Source organism: Drosophila obscura, unplaced genomic scaffold, assembly GCF_018151105.1.
Source record: "Drosophila obscura isolate BZ-5 IFL unplaced genomic scaffold, ASM1815110v1 contig_73, whole genome shotgun sequence".
Taxonomy (NCBI): Eukaryota; Metazoa; Arthropoda; class Insecta; order Diptera; family Drosophilidae; genus Drosophila; species Drosophila obscura.
In genome coordinates this window covers 848,393-869,003 of record NW_024542865.1, presented here as the reverse complement: position 1 = coordinate 869,003, position 20,611 = coordinate 848,393, and the positions used below count along the sequence as shown (strand labels likewise).

Sequence of the window (20,611 nt, the reverse complement as noted above, 5' to 3'; positions counted from 1 at the left end):
TGTACCGGTACGATCAAAGATAAAAACATGTTGCTGGTAGGTAGAGAAACATTCCAATCACTCAATTCCCCTTCCATACAAACCCCCTCCCTAATTATCTAGGCGTCCACCTCCCCCCCACCCATTGTAACAGGAAACCCAAATGGATTTATTAGCTGCAGGGCTGGCTCTGTGTCTCTTAATTAGAAGGGACAGGGGACCAAAGGAGAAGTCAGATATGAATGCAACAACAATTCGTCTCCTCCCATTTTTGTGCTGCTTCTCCTTATCCGACTTTATTCCTTACTCTTCGCTCTTTGCCTGAACTGTGGGAATAAGTCGGTCTCTCCCTCCCCTCTCTGTCTGTCTTTCTGTCTGTCTGTCCGTGTGTGTGCCTGTCAAGACATTTCCTGCAGCAGAAGCAGCAGCAGCAGCAGGTCCGCGTCGGCGTCGTCATGGGAAACTAAGCAGCAAACGCAGCAAAACAAAAGGAAACAACAGCCACAAAACAGAGCAAAGAATCACCCCTAACAAAAACAATGAAAAAGACGGACAGAGTCAGAGAGATAGAGAGAACAGCAACAAGTGTTTGTCTCTCACATGCAATAACAAAAAAAAAAAAAAAATTTTGACCTGGCGTTATCTTCAGTTTAATCTGCATAGAACACGCACACCACAACAACGCGCCTTTGTCCACGCTCTCTGTGTGTGTGAGCACTCTCTTTTTGTTCTCTCTTCAGAAGAGTGACCATAAAACTGTTAAAGCGAATGCATTTCCTTGACTGGCGGCACCAGCAGCCTTGACAGCCAAAAGCAAACGCAAAACAAACACAACACAAAAAAAAAGCACATTCTTGGCACTAAAAACAAACAAAAAACTATGCACATTTGTACATAGTATGCACGTACATATGCATATGCATGTACATATCTAAAACAAATGACAACAACAAACGGGCACTTTTCTTGGCATGACAACAAATTTAGATACAATTTGTGCACATGTGTATTTTTTGTTTCTTTTTGATTTTTTGTTTAGTTTCAATTTTTAAAAATCCAACCGTTAAAACCAAAGAGTTGCATAAACGTGCAACGGGCCACGAACACGAACAAGCGACGCTGCGGCCGACCGACGACGTCGCATGGCGGGCGCTTCAGAAATGAACTGTAAATCCCACACAGAGAGCCAAGCCAGCAAGCCCGGCCAGCAGCGCCACAACAACGATCGCAGTCGACAGGTGGGTGAAAGAGAGACACAGATAGAGAGAGAGAGAGAGCCAGCAAGCAAGCAGCAGAGAGTCGAGGAAGTTCCACTCTCCCGCTCTGACAAGTGGCTCTCAAACTGGGCAAGTGACCAACAACAACAACAACGTACAGACAGCGGCAGCGCAGCGCAGCAACAGAACTTTTTCAAGCGGAACGCAAACTGAAAAGCGCAAAAAAAAAAAACAACAGCATAAGCGGCAGAAGAAGCAGGAAAAGGGGATGCAGCCAATGCAAAACAATGGCAACAACAACAGCAGCAAACAGCTGGCAGCGATGAAGCGCCACCAAACATTGATACCCTCTACATTAGAGCGACAGCGATTACTGGATTACTCCCAAGGGAAATTTTAAGGGAAATCCAGATCAGCGTACTCGTATGAAAGCAGAATAGTTTTATTCCTAATTGAAAATAGAAAGTTTTATGCATTTTTCTGGCATGTTTGGGAGCTGGTTGCTAGTCACAATCTTCTTTTTAACCAATTACTTTTAGTATAAAACGCTGACAAATTTTAAAATAAAAAATACATCAGATAAATCGGATTTTTATAAATTAATAAATTAAGTGAAAATAATCGAATGACGATGCATACTAGTATATGAAAATATTATTCTGCCATGATTTCACCCTATTACAGAAGGTGCACATATACCCTGCACATTCCTCCTCATTCCGTAGAATGCAAATTTATGTTGCGTGGAAGAAGGAGGAGCTGAAGAAGGAAGAAGAATAGCAAAATCGACGACAGGACGTCGCTGCCATTGTTGTAGCTGTTTCTTTTGTTGTTGTTGTTGCTGTTGCTGCTGCTATTGCTGGCTGTGGTTGTTTTTGCTGGTTGCTGGTTGTTGGTTGTTCTGGGGGTAAAGGGAAGTGCATTTTGCTAGCAAAAAATGACAAGAACGATTGACGACGCAAAGTGAAGACGGCGGCGCTGATAATGACGATGGTCGTAATCATCATCATTAACAGTTTCCTTTTTCCCAACAATGGGATTGGCCTTCCTTGTGCCTTCTGCAATTGTTGCTGTTGTTGCTGCTTATTGGTCACTGTTTTTTTTTTTTGCGCGCAGAAAATTCTCTTTGCAATGAAATTAAACGAACTGGAAAGCGCTTCCTTTTCCAGCAGCAAAGCAAAAAATAAAACTCCACAATGCTCTGGCAGCATAATTAATGAGAGAAAACCAACAGCCAAGCAAACAATAGCAACAACAACAATAGAGTATGGAACTATTTGTGGCTATAGTTGTGGCACTTTATTTATTGTAATGTTGATTGCACAGAGAGTGAGCGAAAGAGAGAGAGAGCGATCTCTGGCGATAGATGAGCGAGGCAGCAAACACAGCGGCATTAAGGGGTGTCACAGCATTCTCTAGACTCTAGAGTCCTATAGAGACTTTGTTTTGTTTTGTTTTGTTTATTGCATTTTACATACAGGAGACAAGTTTTTTAAGCAAAAATAAATTTGATTCCGAGTCAAAACTGATGTCCAGCGTTGCGTTTTAATATTTTTTTGGTTGTTTGATTTGATATTTTTGTGTCTCTCCTGAAAGTTTCATTTTTATGGGATAATTATGTTTGGAATTCTAATTGCATTTAATTAATCAATTTCCAGAATGTTTGGGTACTCAATCACTCAATCACATCGCATCGCACATCAATCAAAAGCTTAACTTAATTGAGCCATCAAGATAATTTTCCCCACTTGTAATTAAATCTTTACCTTCTGCGGCTCTTCTCTGCTCTCTCTTCTGTCGCTTCCCTATATTCATTCATTCGTTTCGTTCAGTCATTCTCTTTCGCTTTGGGTCTCCTATGGCTCTACAACTGTAGAGCCGACCAAAACTTTCGTCAGGGGCATTAGCAACAATAGCCAAAAAAAATCGCTTTGTCATCGGCCGAAAGGAGAGCACGCCACTAATGAGAAATTGGCAGCAGCAGCAGCAGCAGCAGCAGTAGTCGGATCCATCCGCATGCACGATGGGAGGAGGACGGACAGACACCGATTCCCATTCCCATTAACCACCATTCCCATTTACCATTCCCATTTGCCATTCCCATTTACTATTCCCCCTTTGATTCGAATAGAAAAACCAACTGAAAATGCTCATTGTCGTCGCTTCGTTATCTTAAGTATCTTCTGCCCACCATCTCTGAGCGCTCATCAGCTGGTCTCGTTTTGAATACCCTGTAAATTCGTGCAGCACTCATGCAGGACAGTTGTAGGAACAATATATGTGGGAGGAATCATACGAATGTCCTTCTGTTAATGAAGCTTTGAGCAAATCGAAAATTTAAATCTTTTCTTCCCCTATTTATTTAAACAAAATAAATTTGGTGTAGGGTGTATGTGTCTTCTTCTATTTGCATTCTTATTACAATTCCGTTTGAATCTTTTCGAGAGTCTTGCGTGCCCAAGTCCAAGAGCTGCTTGACTGGTCCAATGTTTCCGCACCTCTCTCGCTCTCTTTTGCTTTAGTCTGTGCTTAAAACAATAGAAGACACACACAACACACACATACATATGTACATAGATCGGTGTGAAGTTCGTTCACCATTTCACCTAATTTTCGATGGGTTTTTGTTTTGATTTGTGTGTTCGGTTCCGTTTTTTGAGATCTGTCTGTTTCTCTTCTGCTCATTTGTGCACTCGCTCTATCTCTCTCTCTCTCGATTGAAACAATTTCTTTGTTTAAATCAAATGTAGGGGGGGGGCGCGTGGCAGGTGGAGGATGCACTTGCTCCGCTTGGTTTGGCATTGCTCACCACGTGGGCAACGTTCGTTTGCGCTTCGTTGACCTCAAGGTCACAGCACACTCCCTCCCTAGCTATCTCTCTCTCTGTCTTCTCAGCAATAACTAACCAACTCTCTCTTTCTTTCTCTCCAATTAAGTTGAACCTTTTTATGGCCAAAAAAAACTGTGTTTGGCGCCATCTAGCGGGTAACGGGGCAATTACACAGTAGCGTCCTCTGTTGGAAATAGGAGCAACTGCTATGTTTCGCTTTTCAGTCAATGTAAAACTGTAATTACAGATTGCTATGATGCTAAAACTGCAATCTCTTTTAAATTTATATGAATGATATAAATTATTTAATAAATATTTTAATTTAAAATAATATAAATTTAAAATGTTTGCATACACCTTGTGGCTTAGTTCGACTTTGACTCTAATATTAACAGTTTCTCTCACTAAAGAAATAGAATCGAGACAGGAGAATTCTTCAACTAGTTGCTGGCGCCATCTGCACAGCCAAGCTAGTAAGCGCGAGTGCGACACTAGCGCCTAGCGGCATTTGTCGCACCCTAAATGAATGTGTAGTGGCGGCACTTGGTTTGAAAAATTTCCCGGCTTTTGTTGTTGTTATTTGTGGAGTGCCTGCCTCATCGCCCGACAAAAATAATTGATTAGGTTTTAGCATTTGTGGCCCTACAGTCGCCCCATTTTGGTTTCTTGTTGCAACATCCCATCGATTGATAAGATAGGTCCCATCTCTCCGTCCCCATCCGCTTTGGGCACAAACTGGAATCTCTGCATTCTGAGCAGCTTGCCACACTGCCACTGCCACTGCCGCCACATCACGATCCACTGCACCCATGGCATGTGTCGGCTCTCGGTTTGCATTTCATTTGTCAATTGTTGTTGGCCCACGACAACGTTGTCGCCCCCCTCTGGACGTTCAACTGGGTCATCTGTGGCATGCCTTAACTTACCACCAATTCTTCTATCACCAATTCTTCTTCTCCCTCGTCCTCGCCCTCTCCCTCTGCCTTTCCTCTTGTTCTAGTATCGCTTCTCACTCTCTTCCCACCATTCCATTCAATTAGCTCTTATCTCTGGTGGTTGGTTGGGTTCTTTTCGCTTACCTGCAAGTGGAAAATGAAAAGAAAATACAAAAAAAAGGCATTTTAGTTTTGTTGATTAAAATTTGTGTTGTTGTGGTTTATGTGGGGTATATTTTGGGGTAGGCTTGGGGCAAAGTGGGACACATACAAATGCAGGCACACATGTACCCGCCACATTCCCCGCATATCGCGACAGCTAACCCAATTTTCTCCAATCAATAAAAATAGGTACGAGAACATAGTACTGCCTGATATTAGTGAAAATAATAATAACTAGGTTAACTATTGTCTAGTGATAACAAAAAACGTTTGTTCTACTTGATTTGTATTTTTTATTAATCTTTATATTGACTATTATCATTTTTGGGACTATTTAAGACTCGCCAACCAATTTATTAAATATTTATTTATACTTTGTACAAATATGTATGTACATATGTACATGCATGTATGGATATGGTTTCTCTTATATTCTCAGTGCAAAATCATAATACCCTACTCCTCCTTCTACCCATGCCTCCTCTCCACTGTAAGGGGAACGAACGGTATTATTCAAACGAAATAAAAATAAAAAAAATTATATTAAGCTCTGGCTGAAAACATTTCTGGGACTTCATGTAAAAGTAGCGTAGGGGGTGGGAGGGAGGTAAATGTAATGGGCATGCATTGAGCGCATTTCCCCACAGCCCACCGTCCCACCAACTTGTTGCATTACCCCCTCCTACTCACCCTCCTGCTCCTGCTGCCGTTCCTGCTACGAGCATTCCCCCTTAATTCGCTCCCCCACATCTTACTCTGACTCGTTCCACGTCTCATTTCATTTGACACTCGCTGAATCTCTCCCCTTGTGTGGCTTCTCCCCCACCCAGTCTCGCTCTCTCGCCACCCCTCCCCACCGCACTCTTAAGTGGATTTGCTGTTGCTGTTGCTGTTGCCTGCCGCTGCGTGCGCTTTATTAGCCACCGTGCACCAGTTGGCGTCTTGTCTGGGGTCTAGTCTCTTGTCTTGCCACAAAAAGCGGCAGCCGCAAAGTGACAGAGAGAAAGAGATTGGGAAAGAGGGGGGCGAAGAGGGAGTTGTGCGACACAAAGAGAGAGAGAAACAAAAAAAAAAGAAAAATGTTTTTCTAATGTCAAAGACACGATCAATTACAAGCGGCTTAAGTCGGTGGCTCGTGACTCGTTTTTGCTGTTGCTGTTGCTGTTTGCTGTTGTTGCTGTTGCTGTTGCTGTCGTGTGTTGCGGGTGGGGCGGCTCCCTTCCCAGTAATCATGAGAGTTGCAGCTCCCCCGCGCCTTAGATGTGTGCAGCCCCCATCCCGTTGCACTCTTGGGGCACAGCACTCTGATTTGACACGCAGTCCGCCAAGGAAACGTGAGAGGAATTGCCAGTGCCAGTGCCAGTGGCAGGGGCAGGCGCAGAGTGCGAGGAGAAGGAGGATCTGGATTAGAGGTAGCTAAATGCGAGAGAGGGCTTAAGTGCAGAGGAGGAGAGCCCAACCCAAAGCCAACCCCAGCCCAGCCCCTCCCTCGACATTTTTGAGGGAATGTCGCGTCTGGCGTTATTTATGGATTGACTTGCTCTGAATATAAATATAGTGGAACGGAGAGGCAGAAGATCCTGGGGTATAGATAGAAAACTGGTAGATCGATCGAATTATACGATACACAAAACATTTGCCTTCGGGTTCTGTTGGCTTCTTTTTTTTATTGTGTTTTTTTAGGGTTTTTCACATACTGGAGAGATTATTCCATTTCATCCAGATAATGTCCTGCACCAATGATTCGGCACTATTTGGGCCATTCAATTCGCTTTTCATTTTCATTCATTCATTCATTTTTCATTCGCTTTTCGTCGCTTTTTGGGCAAGTCATTTAGCGCCAACGTAACAAATCCGACCAAAAGGTGACCCAGAGACAAAAAAGAAAACAAAGAAACTAAAAAGAAACACACAGCTCTCGTGCCACACTCCACTTCATTCCACGTTACTTCACTCCACGCTCCAAAATGCCTAAATTCCTAAAGCGATTAGTCGTCGTCTTCCTCCACAATAGTGTGGGGTATTCCCTGGATCTTCTGTATCTTCCTGGCGTATCTGTATCCAATCGAATGATAGATAGTTCTGTCACAGCGACTCTTCCTACGATCACAATTAAAGGGTGTCCCAAAATCACGAATAAAAAAAGATAAACGAAACGCAACAAAACAACAACGAAAATCGAATCGGATATTGCGCAAGCGCCATTTGCTTGTTTTTATTTCGTTTTGTTTTGTTTTTGATGTGTGTGAATTTCCGCAATGCCGCGTCCACAGCTCAGGGGGCGGGGTTAGAGTGCGGGTCAGGCCGCGGCAGGTCAACAAAAGGTCATTACAAAAGCATCGCATCGTCTCCCCCCGTCTAAATCTCCGTCTCCCTCTGTCCAATTATTGGGTTATGCAAAAGCATCGCGCGATTCGAGGAGAGCGAAGAGAGCGAGCGCGGGAGAGAGAGAGAGAGAGCGCGAGATGTGGCAAGAGCGAGAGATGACAATACAACGGAAACGCATTACGATGTGCTTTTCAAGGCGAACAGGCCACAGCTGAGGCTGGAGCATCGCAGCATCACTCAATCAATCAATCAATCAATCAATCAAGTGAGTAAGTGAGCTGCCCTCCCCTCTCTCTTTTTGTGTGGGTTGCCCCTCCTTAAGACCCACAAGCAAACAAAGAGATAAAGCCCCACATTAAACGGTGCATTGGTAGCTGAATTCCCCTTTTGGGCAATTCTCTCCCACTCTCTCACTGATCCCTTCCTTCTTTGCTGCTGCTGCTGCTGTTGGTGGAAGAGAGCAGGGACCAGGCAGAGAGCAGAGCAACAGCAGAACAAAAGCAAAGATCCAAGAAGAGGAATAAGAAGAAGAAGAAAAAGACAGGCAACGCACAGCGTGTATGTGTTAGGTGTGTTTGTGTGTGTGTGCCAGAGAGACAGGCACAGGTATCCAAAACAATATAATTTATTGTTTGCGGAATCGAAAGGGCGAGACGACATCAAGAACGTGCGGGGGGGTAGTAGATTTACATGAATGTCGCATGACACACACACAGAAACACACGGCAACTGTGATCGGGGAGTACAGTGGAAACTCATATTTAATATATGTATATACATACATTTTCGAATAAAAATAAATAAATTTTTATAAAAATAAAAATCACAGCCAGGTGTCCCATTAGCTGCTTTCCACAGCCATTCTATGTTTGTCCCACTGTAGTTCAGTAGAAAGCGTTAAATGAAAGCTTCCTTTCATCCGCACAAAACGAAGAAAAACAAAGATAAGAGCAGAGAAGAGAAGAGAAGAGAAAAGAAGAGCGGAGCGGAGACGAAACAGAGACGGCAAGGCAAAGGCAAAAGCAAAAGCAACAAACAAAAGGATCGCGATTTCATGCTAAATGACACTTGAGGGGAGTACTGACTGTGGTAGTGTACTGTACTCCAAAGAATATAATCACACAATGAACACAACACACGACACACAACAATAACCCTTTCTATTCCATATTCCATATCATCTTCCTTTGAACGCACTTAACGCACCGCATCCCAGCACCACCAACAAGTGACGCGTGAGGGAGAGCAGAGATACAGAAAGGTAATACAGCACCCCCTCTCCCTCCACAGCGCTGCTTCAGCTTCAGGTTAACATTTTTTCAATTCTAGGAAATTCTGTCAATGGTCCAGGCGACAGCACATTAAAAAGAAATTACGAGAGTGGAAGAGTAGTTTATGGCATGGGCAGGGAAATATCATTTCTACGCTGGGGATGGGATCATAAAATGTACGCCGTTTATGAGGTGGATTATGGCATGGCTACGGCTGCCCGCAAGAGAACCGCAAAATCAGGAAGCCGGAAATCACAATTTTGCGCGTAAAAATGTCTAGGAATTTTTTTTTTAAAAAGGAACGATCCATATATTCTAAAATAAAGTCCGAAAAACCAAAATTCATTGAACCGGCAGCCCCGCCCCCTAGCCCTGACACCTAAAGACCATGACCGTGGACATAAGTTAATGAAATTAAAAACAAAAGCATGACGGCAAAAAAATAAAGAAATAACACTTAACAAATAGGGGAAACAAAATAAAATATGCTACAACCCGAATAATGTACAAAGAAAAAAGACTCAAGAGCAGAACTATGACAAACCTTTTTTTTTCATACTGTTTTCTATAAAGAAATACATTTTTTTTGTTTGGTTTTTTTTTTTTTTGTGTGGTTTATTGTTCATGGAAGTGAAATTAAAAGCCCAAAAATGGTTACAAGAGAGAAGCGGAGGAAATGAAATAAATGGAAAGTCTTTGGTGACTTTTAAACCATAAATAATGGAGAGAAAGAGAGACACAGAGATACATGCATGGAGAGAAGAAAAGTGGACTATGGAAATTGTTTGTCTGTGGACCGACGACGACGACGACCACATTTGTTAATTAATCAGAAACCGAACCGAAAGCGCGCGTCTTGCGGGTTGAAAAATCACTCTTGAATTGCTTGCCAATTGGTTTCCGAAATATGTACAAATATTTCCGTTTAACCCATAACAAAATAAAACACCCACAGATGTTTCCTTGGTCGCTCTTTCAATTGGCATGGATTCATCAAAATTCAAAGAAATATCTCAAGGAATGTCCCCCTTGGCTCTCTCTCTCTTTCTTAACATTTCATGATATTCTCTGTTCTGCAAAACGTATGCTAAACATCATGGATACCCTCCACAAGGGGGGCATTTGGTTGTAGTTGTAGTTGTTTTTTTTTGTTGTTGATCCAATGAAATTTTAAGGCCAAAGCCATTGGTATTGTTGTTGTTGTTGTTGGGGGCATGTGGGTGCACTACAGCGGACACAGCCACAGATACAGACGCAAATCAAACACGCGCTCAATTGGAACACCGCCGCCGCATCGTCGTCCGCCATTTGCCAAGTTTGTCGCCTCAGTCTTTTGTAAGCACAAGAGAGACGACGAGAGAGCAACCATTGGGAGAGCGAAAGCCCAACAACACGGAATGCAAAAGGAGAGAGAGAGAGAGAGAGAGTAGAGAGATCATCGCCCCCGCAGCAAATTATTTAATTAATTAAGCGCACAGAGGGGTGTGCTGGAGGGGGAATAAGAAGAACGCAGGCAGGCAGGCAGGGCACCACACGGCAAAATGCGCAATTCTTTTTTTCTAAGGCGTGGCACCCACATGCCGGTGAGAGAGAGAGAGAGATGTGATTAATGTTGCGGTTCTCTCTGTACCTTATTGTTGTTGTTTTTAAATTTTTCCTTCATTCAAAAGCTTGCACGTGCAGCGCCTACGAAAATAGTAGGAAAAATGTCAAATAATCCGAGAATCCGACTAAGGGATACCCAGTAAATCAAATTCTGGTATTTATAATTAAATCGTATCTTATCAAATTTATCATAAATACATGGAGCTATGTACAAAAGTAATGCAAGAATAATCTTTAACCAGTTACGAAAAAGATACACCCTTTTACACGCCACAACTACTGGGTATACAGCACAAAAAAAAAAAAACAAGAATGTAAAAACCAAAGCCGCCAAAGCCACACCAGAGTTCCACCTCTGCCCACCTTACCACCTCCTGCTTCTTGGCATCTTCCGCACACTTGGAATCGGGCAACCTTTGCCGAGATGGCCTTCATCAGCATTCTTGTGCTCTTCCTCTCTCTCTCTCTTTATCTCTCTTACCGCTTCTACTCTCTTTCAGATGATTCATTTATTAAAGTTTCGCATGGCTTTTTGTTGTTGTTGTTGGTGTTGTATGTATTTGCTTTTCTTTGAGGGAAACACCTGGATAAATAAATAGGAAATACAGCAGCGACCCGATCCGACATTTTTTTTTAGGTGGAAATGTGAGTCAACGTAAATATGACTTTGGCCGCCGCCGACTACTTCTCAGATGCGCGGTCTCACAAACTGTTTATGGACATATGTTCATACATATGTCTAAATACATATGTATATATGTGTGTACATAATTTTGTTGATATTAATGACTCTCGATTGTTTGCTAGATTGCAAGAATTACTCAATTTTGTTCCTAGAATTATCCACTTTCCAGCAGTCTGATATTTGTATGTGTGTATGTGTGCCTGACCTTACCCAAAGCTCTCTCTCTCTCGAGCTCTCTCTCCGCTTCATGTTGCTGCTGCTGCTGCTGTTGCGTCTGCCTGCCTGGAAAGCTCTACTTAATCCCAATAACTGTTAATTCAATGCACTCGATACTGAAGCCTCTGTGGACTTTGCCAAATGTTTGTCTGTCGTTATATTTTGTTAATAATGTTGTTTGCACTCAGAATTTGTTATGGATACCTAGGGTAAACATCGGGTACCTTTGCACATCGGTTCTTAATCTGTTCAGTAATATTTACGGCCGATATAACCACAATAACAAGTGAAATCTGAGTGGCGGCGGGGATTGTTTTCATTTTTTTCCCGACGTTGCTGCTCCGCAAAAAAACATACACACATAAATCTGTATGTATTTGTCGTTACTTTTTATCACCAAAACGTGAGCGACGTTCTGGGTTTGAGATTTTTTGCGATTTTTTGTTTTTATTGCGAGAAAAGAAATAAAATAATTTCAGCAGAAGTTTTCTTGGTTTTCGGTTACCGCCTGGGAATACAACGGAAGAATCGAATGGTAAAAGCAGACGAGAGAAAAGGAACGAAGGAAACAAAGTGCAGAGAAAATGTTGAGCAACGATAAGTTACCGTTTTACAAGAGAGTATCGTATCGGTGGTGTGTGTGTGTGTGTGCTTTATGACGATGAATGGTGACGATGACTGGCTATGGCATATGAGTATATGTATCGTATGTTGACCCAAGAGCCAACCCTTTTGGCAAACACTGGACATCAGCTCCTCTACATACATACATAAATATATATCAGCCATGTGCGATCGGTTGAACGGTTTATGGGGTTCAGATATACACAGACATACACACATACATATGTAAGCATATACTCGTAATGGCCTAAAGCTTCTGGGTTATATGCTGAAACCGTGCCTATTTTGCGCTTACTCATTTCCCAAAAACGTCACGTTGTTGCACAGCAGAATGTGTGGGGCCGTTGCATGAGGGGGGCCACTGGGTATGGGGGATCAGGAGCGGCTGGCTGGCCTGCTAGCTGGTTGGCTGTCACGCCCACTTCGGACAACGGACTCTAGTAACTGCCCGGCACAGATCGCTGCATTGTTTGGTCTTTGTTTGTTTTGCTGCTTTGTTTGACTGTTCCGTTTGTTCGATGGCACAACAGAAACAAAACAAAACTAGTTTTAAACAAAGCTCAATTAAAATGAAAAATATATATTAATAAATGCAGGTACAAAAAATATAAAGCAAATACAAATTAAATAACAAGAATTTAATAGGACTTGTAATGTAATACAAAAAATTATTATACAAAATTATGATAAGTTTCAATTATATTAACCACAACAACGTGATCTTTTATAATAAAAGCTAATAAAAAACTTGTATGGTTTAAGTAGAAGATTAATAAAAAATAAAATAGCTCAATAATATTTAAACAATAAACTGAAACTTGTAGCGCTGGGATGTAGCATGAAATTAACCGATAAATAAATAATAGATCAATTCAGAATTGTTTCAAAATAGTAGAGAAAGTCTTCAAAATTCGGGTACACATGTGAAATTATATAAATTTTAATGCGCAAACTGTTCCTGGAATGGTAAGCATATACCTTAAAACAGGTAAAGGTTAAGGCTTACATTCATCGGCCTATAATTTCAATTTCAAGATCGTCATAAAGTCATAAAAAAACATTCCACTGTTGGGCGGGAAGCTCAAGAAATCAATGAAGGTTGAAGGTTGGAAAAACCTGCACTTGACCCCGGGGTTCCCCTTCAATGAAGCCCCCATTGCCCCGCCCTCTGAACTACGCTACGACTGTCAGGCAGCTTGAATCTGTAACCCCTGAAACGCTCCCTGCTCTAACGCTGCCCCTTTGAGCCAACAAATTAATTTGAATGATATTCGGTGGAAATTATGGGTGCAACGAGGGTCAGTCAGGAGACAGACAGGGGGGCGGAGAGAGTGGGAGTGGTAGTGGCAGTGGGGGTGGGTACACGATGGGTTTGTGTATTTCATGTTTCCGCTTTTTGGGGTAATGAAACGTCAATAGTTAAACAAAAATTAACAAATTAATTTGTTGTTTGCCTTTTGTTGCCATGCAGTTGCATGCCACAAACAGAACAAAACAGCAGCTGTCCCACCACCACACTCTCCTCCCTCTCTCTCTGTCTCTCTCTCTGGTAATGCCACCCTTATGTCAACGACAGGCGCCGGGGATCGGTTCCTGAAGGCGCTACCAAAAGGTAGTTCGTCTCGAATGCATCCCAAAAACGGAAGCAAAAACCAAAAACCATCTGGAGCACACGCACCAGGCACACACCGTACCACACCCAACCACGGCACCAGACACACACCACACCACAAAATACCACAGGAATATGCGGCCAAGCAATTGCAACAAACAAACAAAAATAATACGACTAGAGCATACCCCACAGAAGATTGGAATGCACCCAAAAACTATCTACAAAATATGGGAGAATGGGAACGAAAACGGCGTGCGTGACCGAAAATAGATACTCAATTAGTGTGGCAATAAAACGTTTTGTAATTCTAGAAGGGAACAAAATAATATACATATGCATGCCCCTCCTGCAACAGACACAACATGAACAGCAGCAATCTCATCCCAATTCCAATTCAAAACCCACAAAAAATCGTGAAATCGTGCGAGGCAAATGGAAGTCAAATAAATTTGTATAATGCCCCAATCCCGTACCTGAATTCCATCTTCATCCTTTGTCTTCTTCTCCTTCTGCTTTTGTCCCTTTCATTCGAATTCGACAACAGAGAAATCAAATGAAACGAAACAGAAATAAAATAGATAATAGATCGAGAGAATGGAGAGAATGGAGAGTAGTGGAAAAAGAGGGACACTTAATGCAGTCGATAAGCAAAACAAGAATTTATCAACTATTCAAACATCCAAATGAATAGTTATCATCCTATTTTATCGAATGTTTGAACATCCTTCCACAGTTCTGTTACGGCAAACCGAGTTTTTTTTTTCTTCCCGTAAAAACATCGCTGAAGTTTTTTGTTCTGTTCATTCATTCCATAGAATTTCACAATTCAATAAGGTTTTATTTTATTTGTTTTTAGTCGCCACCATGCGACATTTTTAACTTATAATCGATAGATAGATTAAATGTGGGCGTCTCTTTGATTATTATTGCAAGTGCGAGTGGGTGTCGCTGTGGAAATTATTTTCAATTACCAGAAGAACACACAAAAGGGGGGAGATGGAGAGAAGGTTAAAAACGAAACTAAAAAAAGACAAAAACAAAAAAAAACATCAGAGTACTCTCGTAATTCAATTGAATTTCTCGCTCCTAATTTGGTATCTCGATTGCCACACAGAGAGAGACAGGCAGAGAGAGAGAGAGCCAGACAGTGAATCAGCAAAGCCCACAATGCACTGCAATAATAATAAGAATAATAATAATATCTAGTGGCTAAATGTACATATAGACATGTGTGTATCTATATATGTATACTAGTAGAAAATGACGCAGCCAACTGATATTTGTTCTATATGTACATGTGCATATGTATGCACGTTCGGGCCAGACATTACATGTATGTACGTATGTTCATATATATATCCAGGTTGCTGTCATGACAACCGACAAAACAGAAACAGAAACTATTATTATTACGAGTGTATAGGCTGCAGTCAACCCTCGCAGCACACACACGGGCGGGCCACCAGACCAGTGCACAGTTCTATATAGTACAGTGCTACCTGACGGCTGATGGCTGATGGCTGGGATGGTTGGCGTTGGCTCTAGGTAGCCAAAGGAGGAGGAGGAGGGGTCCCCCCTGACGCTGCGTGTCAGCAGCGCATTGTGAGGCGACACTTCAAAAACAGATTAATTGTGTTGTATAAAATATTGCTTGTTTTTCGAATTTTTAAACTGGGGAATATTGGTTACATTTATTCAAACATTTGCTTGGCATTGCTCATGAGAGAACTGCCTGTACTTACTGTCTGGATTAGCACCTGAACTAGTTTTATAGCTATGCCCTGCACTGTACTTTATATTTTTAGTGAAGCGAAAAACATTGAAACGCAATTGATTTTTGTTTCTTTCTTTCTTCAAGAAGGAAGGGTTGGAGAAGGAGTGGTGGTGGGGGGGGGGGGAGAGATTAGATAACAGCAGAAGAAGATAGCAGGAAGAAGGAAGAATAGAATAAAATAGAGGTTCGTGTGTGAGGCAGGTCGTAAAATATCTTCCATGGTTTCCATTCTTCTTCTTCTTCTTCTTTTGGTCAGTGCCTCTCTTCTGTGCCTCCATAATTGGCTTTCATTTGTCCATGGATTTTGCTTTTGCTTCTCAAATATTTTCACATATTTTGCATCGTTGGAGAAAATAAGAAAATGAATGATGGAAGGAAACCCTGAACCAGGGCGGGCTTCTTCCTTCGTAGATTCGTTTGGTTATTTATCCGCAGTTTAGATATAAAACAATCCACTCAAATTCCCGAAAATCGTTACTTTTCATAGCACATTCTCCTACCTTCGAACCCCCTAAAAAACCACAAAACACACAATGAATTCCACGCGAAATTCCATTGGCCATAAAAAGAAACTTCTCAAGGTGTTTGCTGCTTGGATTTATTGATTATTTACCCCGCTCCACCTCTTCCCCCTTTGCTTATTGTCGTTCCACATACCGCAAACAGTGCTCTGCCCCTCTCCACCCCACATTCCATATGGGAGGAGGTGCTGTAGGTGCTAGCTGCTACCATATTTTCATTCTAATTATTGGCTTAAACCAATTAGAGCGCACTCAAAATACACTAACAATTAACGGGGACGGGAGAGTAGAAAAATCTACGAATTATAAGTGCAAAAAATATATCTATGAAAGAGACAGAGACAAAGAGAGACAGGGAAAGAGAGAGAGAGAGAGCATTGCTGGTGGATATTTCTTGTTATGACTACAACAACAAAAAATTTACAAATTGTTAAAAAACTGGTTTTCTGCTGCTGGCTGCTGCTGTTGCCACTTAATGCCAAGAATTTCAGCGGCAGTCCCACAGAAACAGAAACAGCGACAAGAAAAATGCTCAATGAATTTTTTGTTGTTGTTAAGCTTTGCCTTTTTTTCTGTACCCTTTTTGGGTACGCCGATTTCTGTCTTGATTTGCAACTTGCCTTTAGCTTTTAGCTGTAAAAGGGCATCTGTGTAGTCGGTTTTTTTCATTACGATTTTAGCAAGTGCGCGGACAGTTTATAGCACTCCCCCTGCCCCCGGTACAACAGACTCAGCGCAGCGATGGCTTTTTGTTTTTATTTTTATCTGATAAGAAACGTCGAAACGCCCACTGGATGCTGCGCTCAAACAAAGGAACTCTGGGGGGAAGATCGGAGATGACTCAAATTGTCCAAAGGGGGAATTATAGGAGAAGAATTTAAATACAAATCAAATAGATTATTTTGTTAAGCACCCAGAGAAAAATACTGAAAATAGATTTGAAAAAGGTCATTCAATATGTAGATTTACTCCGAGAGTGAAAATTTATTAAATATTCGATTTAATTACATTTCCTACAAATTATATATTTTAAATTAGTCTCAGTCTTTCATATTTAAATTAAATAAGAGCAGAATTGGAAATATTTTAAAATAAATTTATGCTTGAATCAAACTGAATTGTATTTAATTAGCACTTTCTGCATTCAACAGATACTGGTGGAATCGAACCCAATCCCACAGATGCCAGCCAAGCACATCCCACGACTGCACTTGGCACTAGCAGCAGCAGCAGCACATGCCAAATACTCGTACAGCATATTTCAATGCTACATAAAGAAACTAAACTCGTAATATCTTGTATCTAGTCTCTAGAATATGCAATTGCAAATAGGTTTCAATCTGTTTCTGTTTCTGGTTCTGCTTCTTCCACGGGCTCTGCTCTGGCACATGCTCGAAAAAAAAGATAAGAAAAACCAAAAAACCAAAAACAAATAAATAAAAAAAAAAACAAAAAAAAACCATGACGAATGGGAAACAAATAAAAAAGAAAACAGAAAATATAGCTTCGCTCTCACATCGGACAGCAGCTGCAGCAAAATGGAATCGAAAGAGGAATTGTAGAAATACTATAATCTTTATATCTTTACATACGGGAGAGACCGGGGGGAGTGTTACTCGTATGTGGTGTGAAGAGAATTCCAAAATGCAAAGCTGGAAGACATTTGATTTTTGTCGAGTTTGCAAAAACGTTATTCAGACGGGGGGTGTATCATTTAATTGCATAATTAGCAAGTTGTAGATATTTTGTGTGGGTTTTTGGTGTTTTTGAGTTTTGGCGTTATTTGGTTTGGTCTGGAATTGTCCGGGTTTGCGTCCACGCCGCACACGTGATCGCGAAATGGAAAGCGTCTCAGTCTCATCTCGTTCTTCATTTTCGCTGCATTCAGTTGCACAGCCACAGCCCCAGCTGACACAGTTTCACGTCTTTTGCGGCCAGACAATCCGAAAATCCGACAATCAGACAATGGAAGCCAACCGAACCAAACGGAAAAAATTCACACAGGTTGCACCGGAAATGGAGCCCTACTGGAGCACATATCCAGCCACATAATGACTTAATCAAAAGGAAAAGCTACAGCTCAAAATCATTATAAAAAATATCCACTGGGCGCTCTCCACTCCACTCCAGTCCTCCCCTCCCACCACGCCCCATTCGAAAATTGATTTCAAATTTCGAGTTACCTGGAAAAGCCAAACCTTTTTTGATTAATTATATTACTCGTAGGATCTACTCCCCGATCCGAAACCCCAACACACAAATTTCCCATTAATTAGGGTTCCCACATCTACGATCTGTGCCCCATAGTGCAGCAGTGCATCTCATCTCCCACCCTTTCCATCATGCTGTTTTTTGTTTGTTTCGGGTTACCTGTCGCTGCGCTCTATTTTCCCCCCTCTCCCCTCCCTCGCTCCAACCCACACACCTCGGTTACTGTGTGGTTGTAACGCGGGGTTCAAATGGGTTCAGAGAGATATCAAAAATGTTCTTTTGATTGCTGCTTGCCTTTTTCTTACATTATTATAATTCTCATGCTTATTTTGGCTCTTCTTTTCTTCGTCTCTTTCTTTCTTTCTTTTCGATTTGTTTGTTGTTGTTATCATCTCTTTCAAATTCCTTTTTTTTCCGTGTTTGTTTTTATGGCTCACTCACTCTCCCTCCATCTACTCCCTCCTCACCCTCTCTTGCTCACTGTCTTATCATTATTCAAATATTTTACCTACACACTCACATACACATGGTCATGCACTCTTCTTCTGTCACTCTTACTGTTTGTTGCTCTCTCATCATTGTTTCTTGTCTCTGTCTCACCGCAGAGAGCCAACCGAGGGGCTGGCTCCCCTTCCTTCCAAAAGAAGAACCTTTTTTTGTGTGTCTTTCGGGTCTTTCGTTTCGGGCTTCACTTGAGTTATATTTTTTATGTAATTACTCTCTTTCTCAAGTGCAGCGTTTCCGCTGTCGAGTACAGGGGGGGAGGTGGTAGTGTTGGTGTTGGTGGGGGGGGCCTTCTTACCTTTCCGGCTGCCTTGATGTAGCGCCGCGTTGCCTCCTTTACCAGTTCGCTGACGAGAAGTTCTCCAGAGCCGCAGGGCACCAGAATGCGAACATCGCCGAAGCAAACGGTAACCTTCATTTCGTTTGTATTTCTGTAGTATTGGTATTTTTACACTTTACAGTTTTTGTTGTTGTTGTTGTTAATGCACTTTCTATTTCACTCACACGAACGCACATGTATTTCGATGTTGTTTTAGTAATTATTAATTATATTAATAATAATGCACACGTTTTTTTTCCAATGGAATGCTGCTCTCTTCTTTATGCTTGTCTTCCCGCTGCCGCTGCTGCAGTTTGTTGTTGGCATCCTCCCTCTCTCTCTCTCTCTCTCTCTGCTTCTTGTTCGTGGTTTTTCGGTTTTCGGTTGTTAGAGAGGCAGCTGCAGCGGAGGAGAAGAGTGATCTAGCGTGCAAGCGAGATGGCCTGCTAGTCGAACGAAAAAGGACTTGGACGTCAGCGTCGCTGCCGTTGCCGCTGCTTCGGCGCACTTGACAGCTGTACAACTACAACACACCTCTGTTCTCTCTCTCTCTCTGTCCCTCTGTATATCTTTCTCTCTCACTCTCACTGAGTGCGATCGTGCTGTGTTTGTGTGTGTATGGCTTTATCTTGCGCTCTCAATCGAAGGATGCACGCGTCAAAGAAGTATTTTGTGGCTTCTACTACTCTCTTTGCCTTGCCATTCCTTTACTTAGCATATCTCACTGTTTTTGTCGTTGTTGTTGTTTTTGTTTTTGTTGTTGTTGGGTTGCATGAATCACACACGCGCGCACAAAACGAGTTACAACAACACGAAAGGCAAACAACAACGGGCCAAGATCATCGGAAACGTCGTAACAAAACGCGCGTCACACCAGCAAAAAAAAAAAACTACTATATACACAAATATACGTATATATCTGCAATAAATAATCTGCTTTTTTAGTCGATTGCCGCGGCCCCAGCCAGAGCTGCAGTTCTCCTTTGTGCTGTTTTAGCCGTGGCTTTTAGTTGTTTTAGTTTTGGCCTCAAACTACTACCAAGATTTGGCGCATCGATTCGGCTCGATCATTGTCGTTGTCAGCGTTGCTGTTGCTGTCGTCGTGTTTCGTAGTGGGTTCGGTTGGTTACACACTTATTGCCTTCTTAACGTATTATTTAAACTAAAAAAAAAATTAACAAAAACGGACGAGCTGCCAGTGGTTAAACATCGCGCTGCGAGATTTTGTTGTCGAATCTAGAGGTGTCAAACCATCGAGGGCACTATCGATAGTATCGATATTTTACTGCTAGTCTCTACTATCGACGGTTTTGCGACTATCTTGATATTATCGAGCTACAGTCGTTGCGCTTTTGATATGTTTGGATTGGCTGCTATAAAATACGAAGACTAATTTGTAAACAAATCGACAGGTGGCATCTAATTTTTAAAATGGACAAGTTCCTAAAAGGTTTCAATGGTGATTTAATAATTATTAGAGCTATCACGATAGTATCGATTGTTTTTTCAAAACATTCGACGTTGATATTCCTCGATATTGATATTCCGTTTAATATTACCAGCTAGCTGGGACTCTCAGCCCTAAACAAATAATTTTATCCGATAGATACATACATTTTTTAAGAGATTGGCAAGTTTTCAGAAGTCCTTTTTATTGGATTATTTACATATTAAGGTTCAAACAAAAACAACATAAAACGAATTTGTCGTCGTTTTGTGGCGCTGCCAGACTCGTGCAATTCGTAGTTGCTGCGGGCTGCCATACCGTGATATTTTGTGATATGAAATTCGTCAATTTTGATATTCAGTTTAATA

General features: G+C 41.7%; 1 protein-coding gene across 3 annotated transcripts in view; it reads right to left on the bottom strand.

Moving 5' to 3' along the window:
- LOC111064912 (partitioning defective 3 homolog) overlaps nt 1-20,018 on the bottom strand; it is a 40,888-nt gene extending 20,870 nt beyond the window's left edge. For all 3 annotated transcript variants that reach the window (XM_041595653.1, XM_022352754.2, XM_022352758.2), the window contains exon 1: nt 18,776-20,018. In XM_041595653.1, the coding sequence (XP_041451587.1) occupies nt 18,776-18,895 (120 nt within the window). In that variant the 5' untranslated portion in view covers nt 18,896-20,018. The remainder of the gene's footprint in view (nt 1-18,775) is intronic.
- Nucleotides 20,019-20,611: the final 593 nt, after the last annotated feature.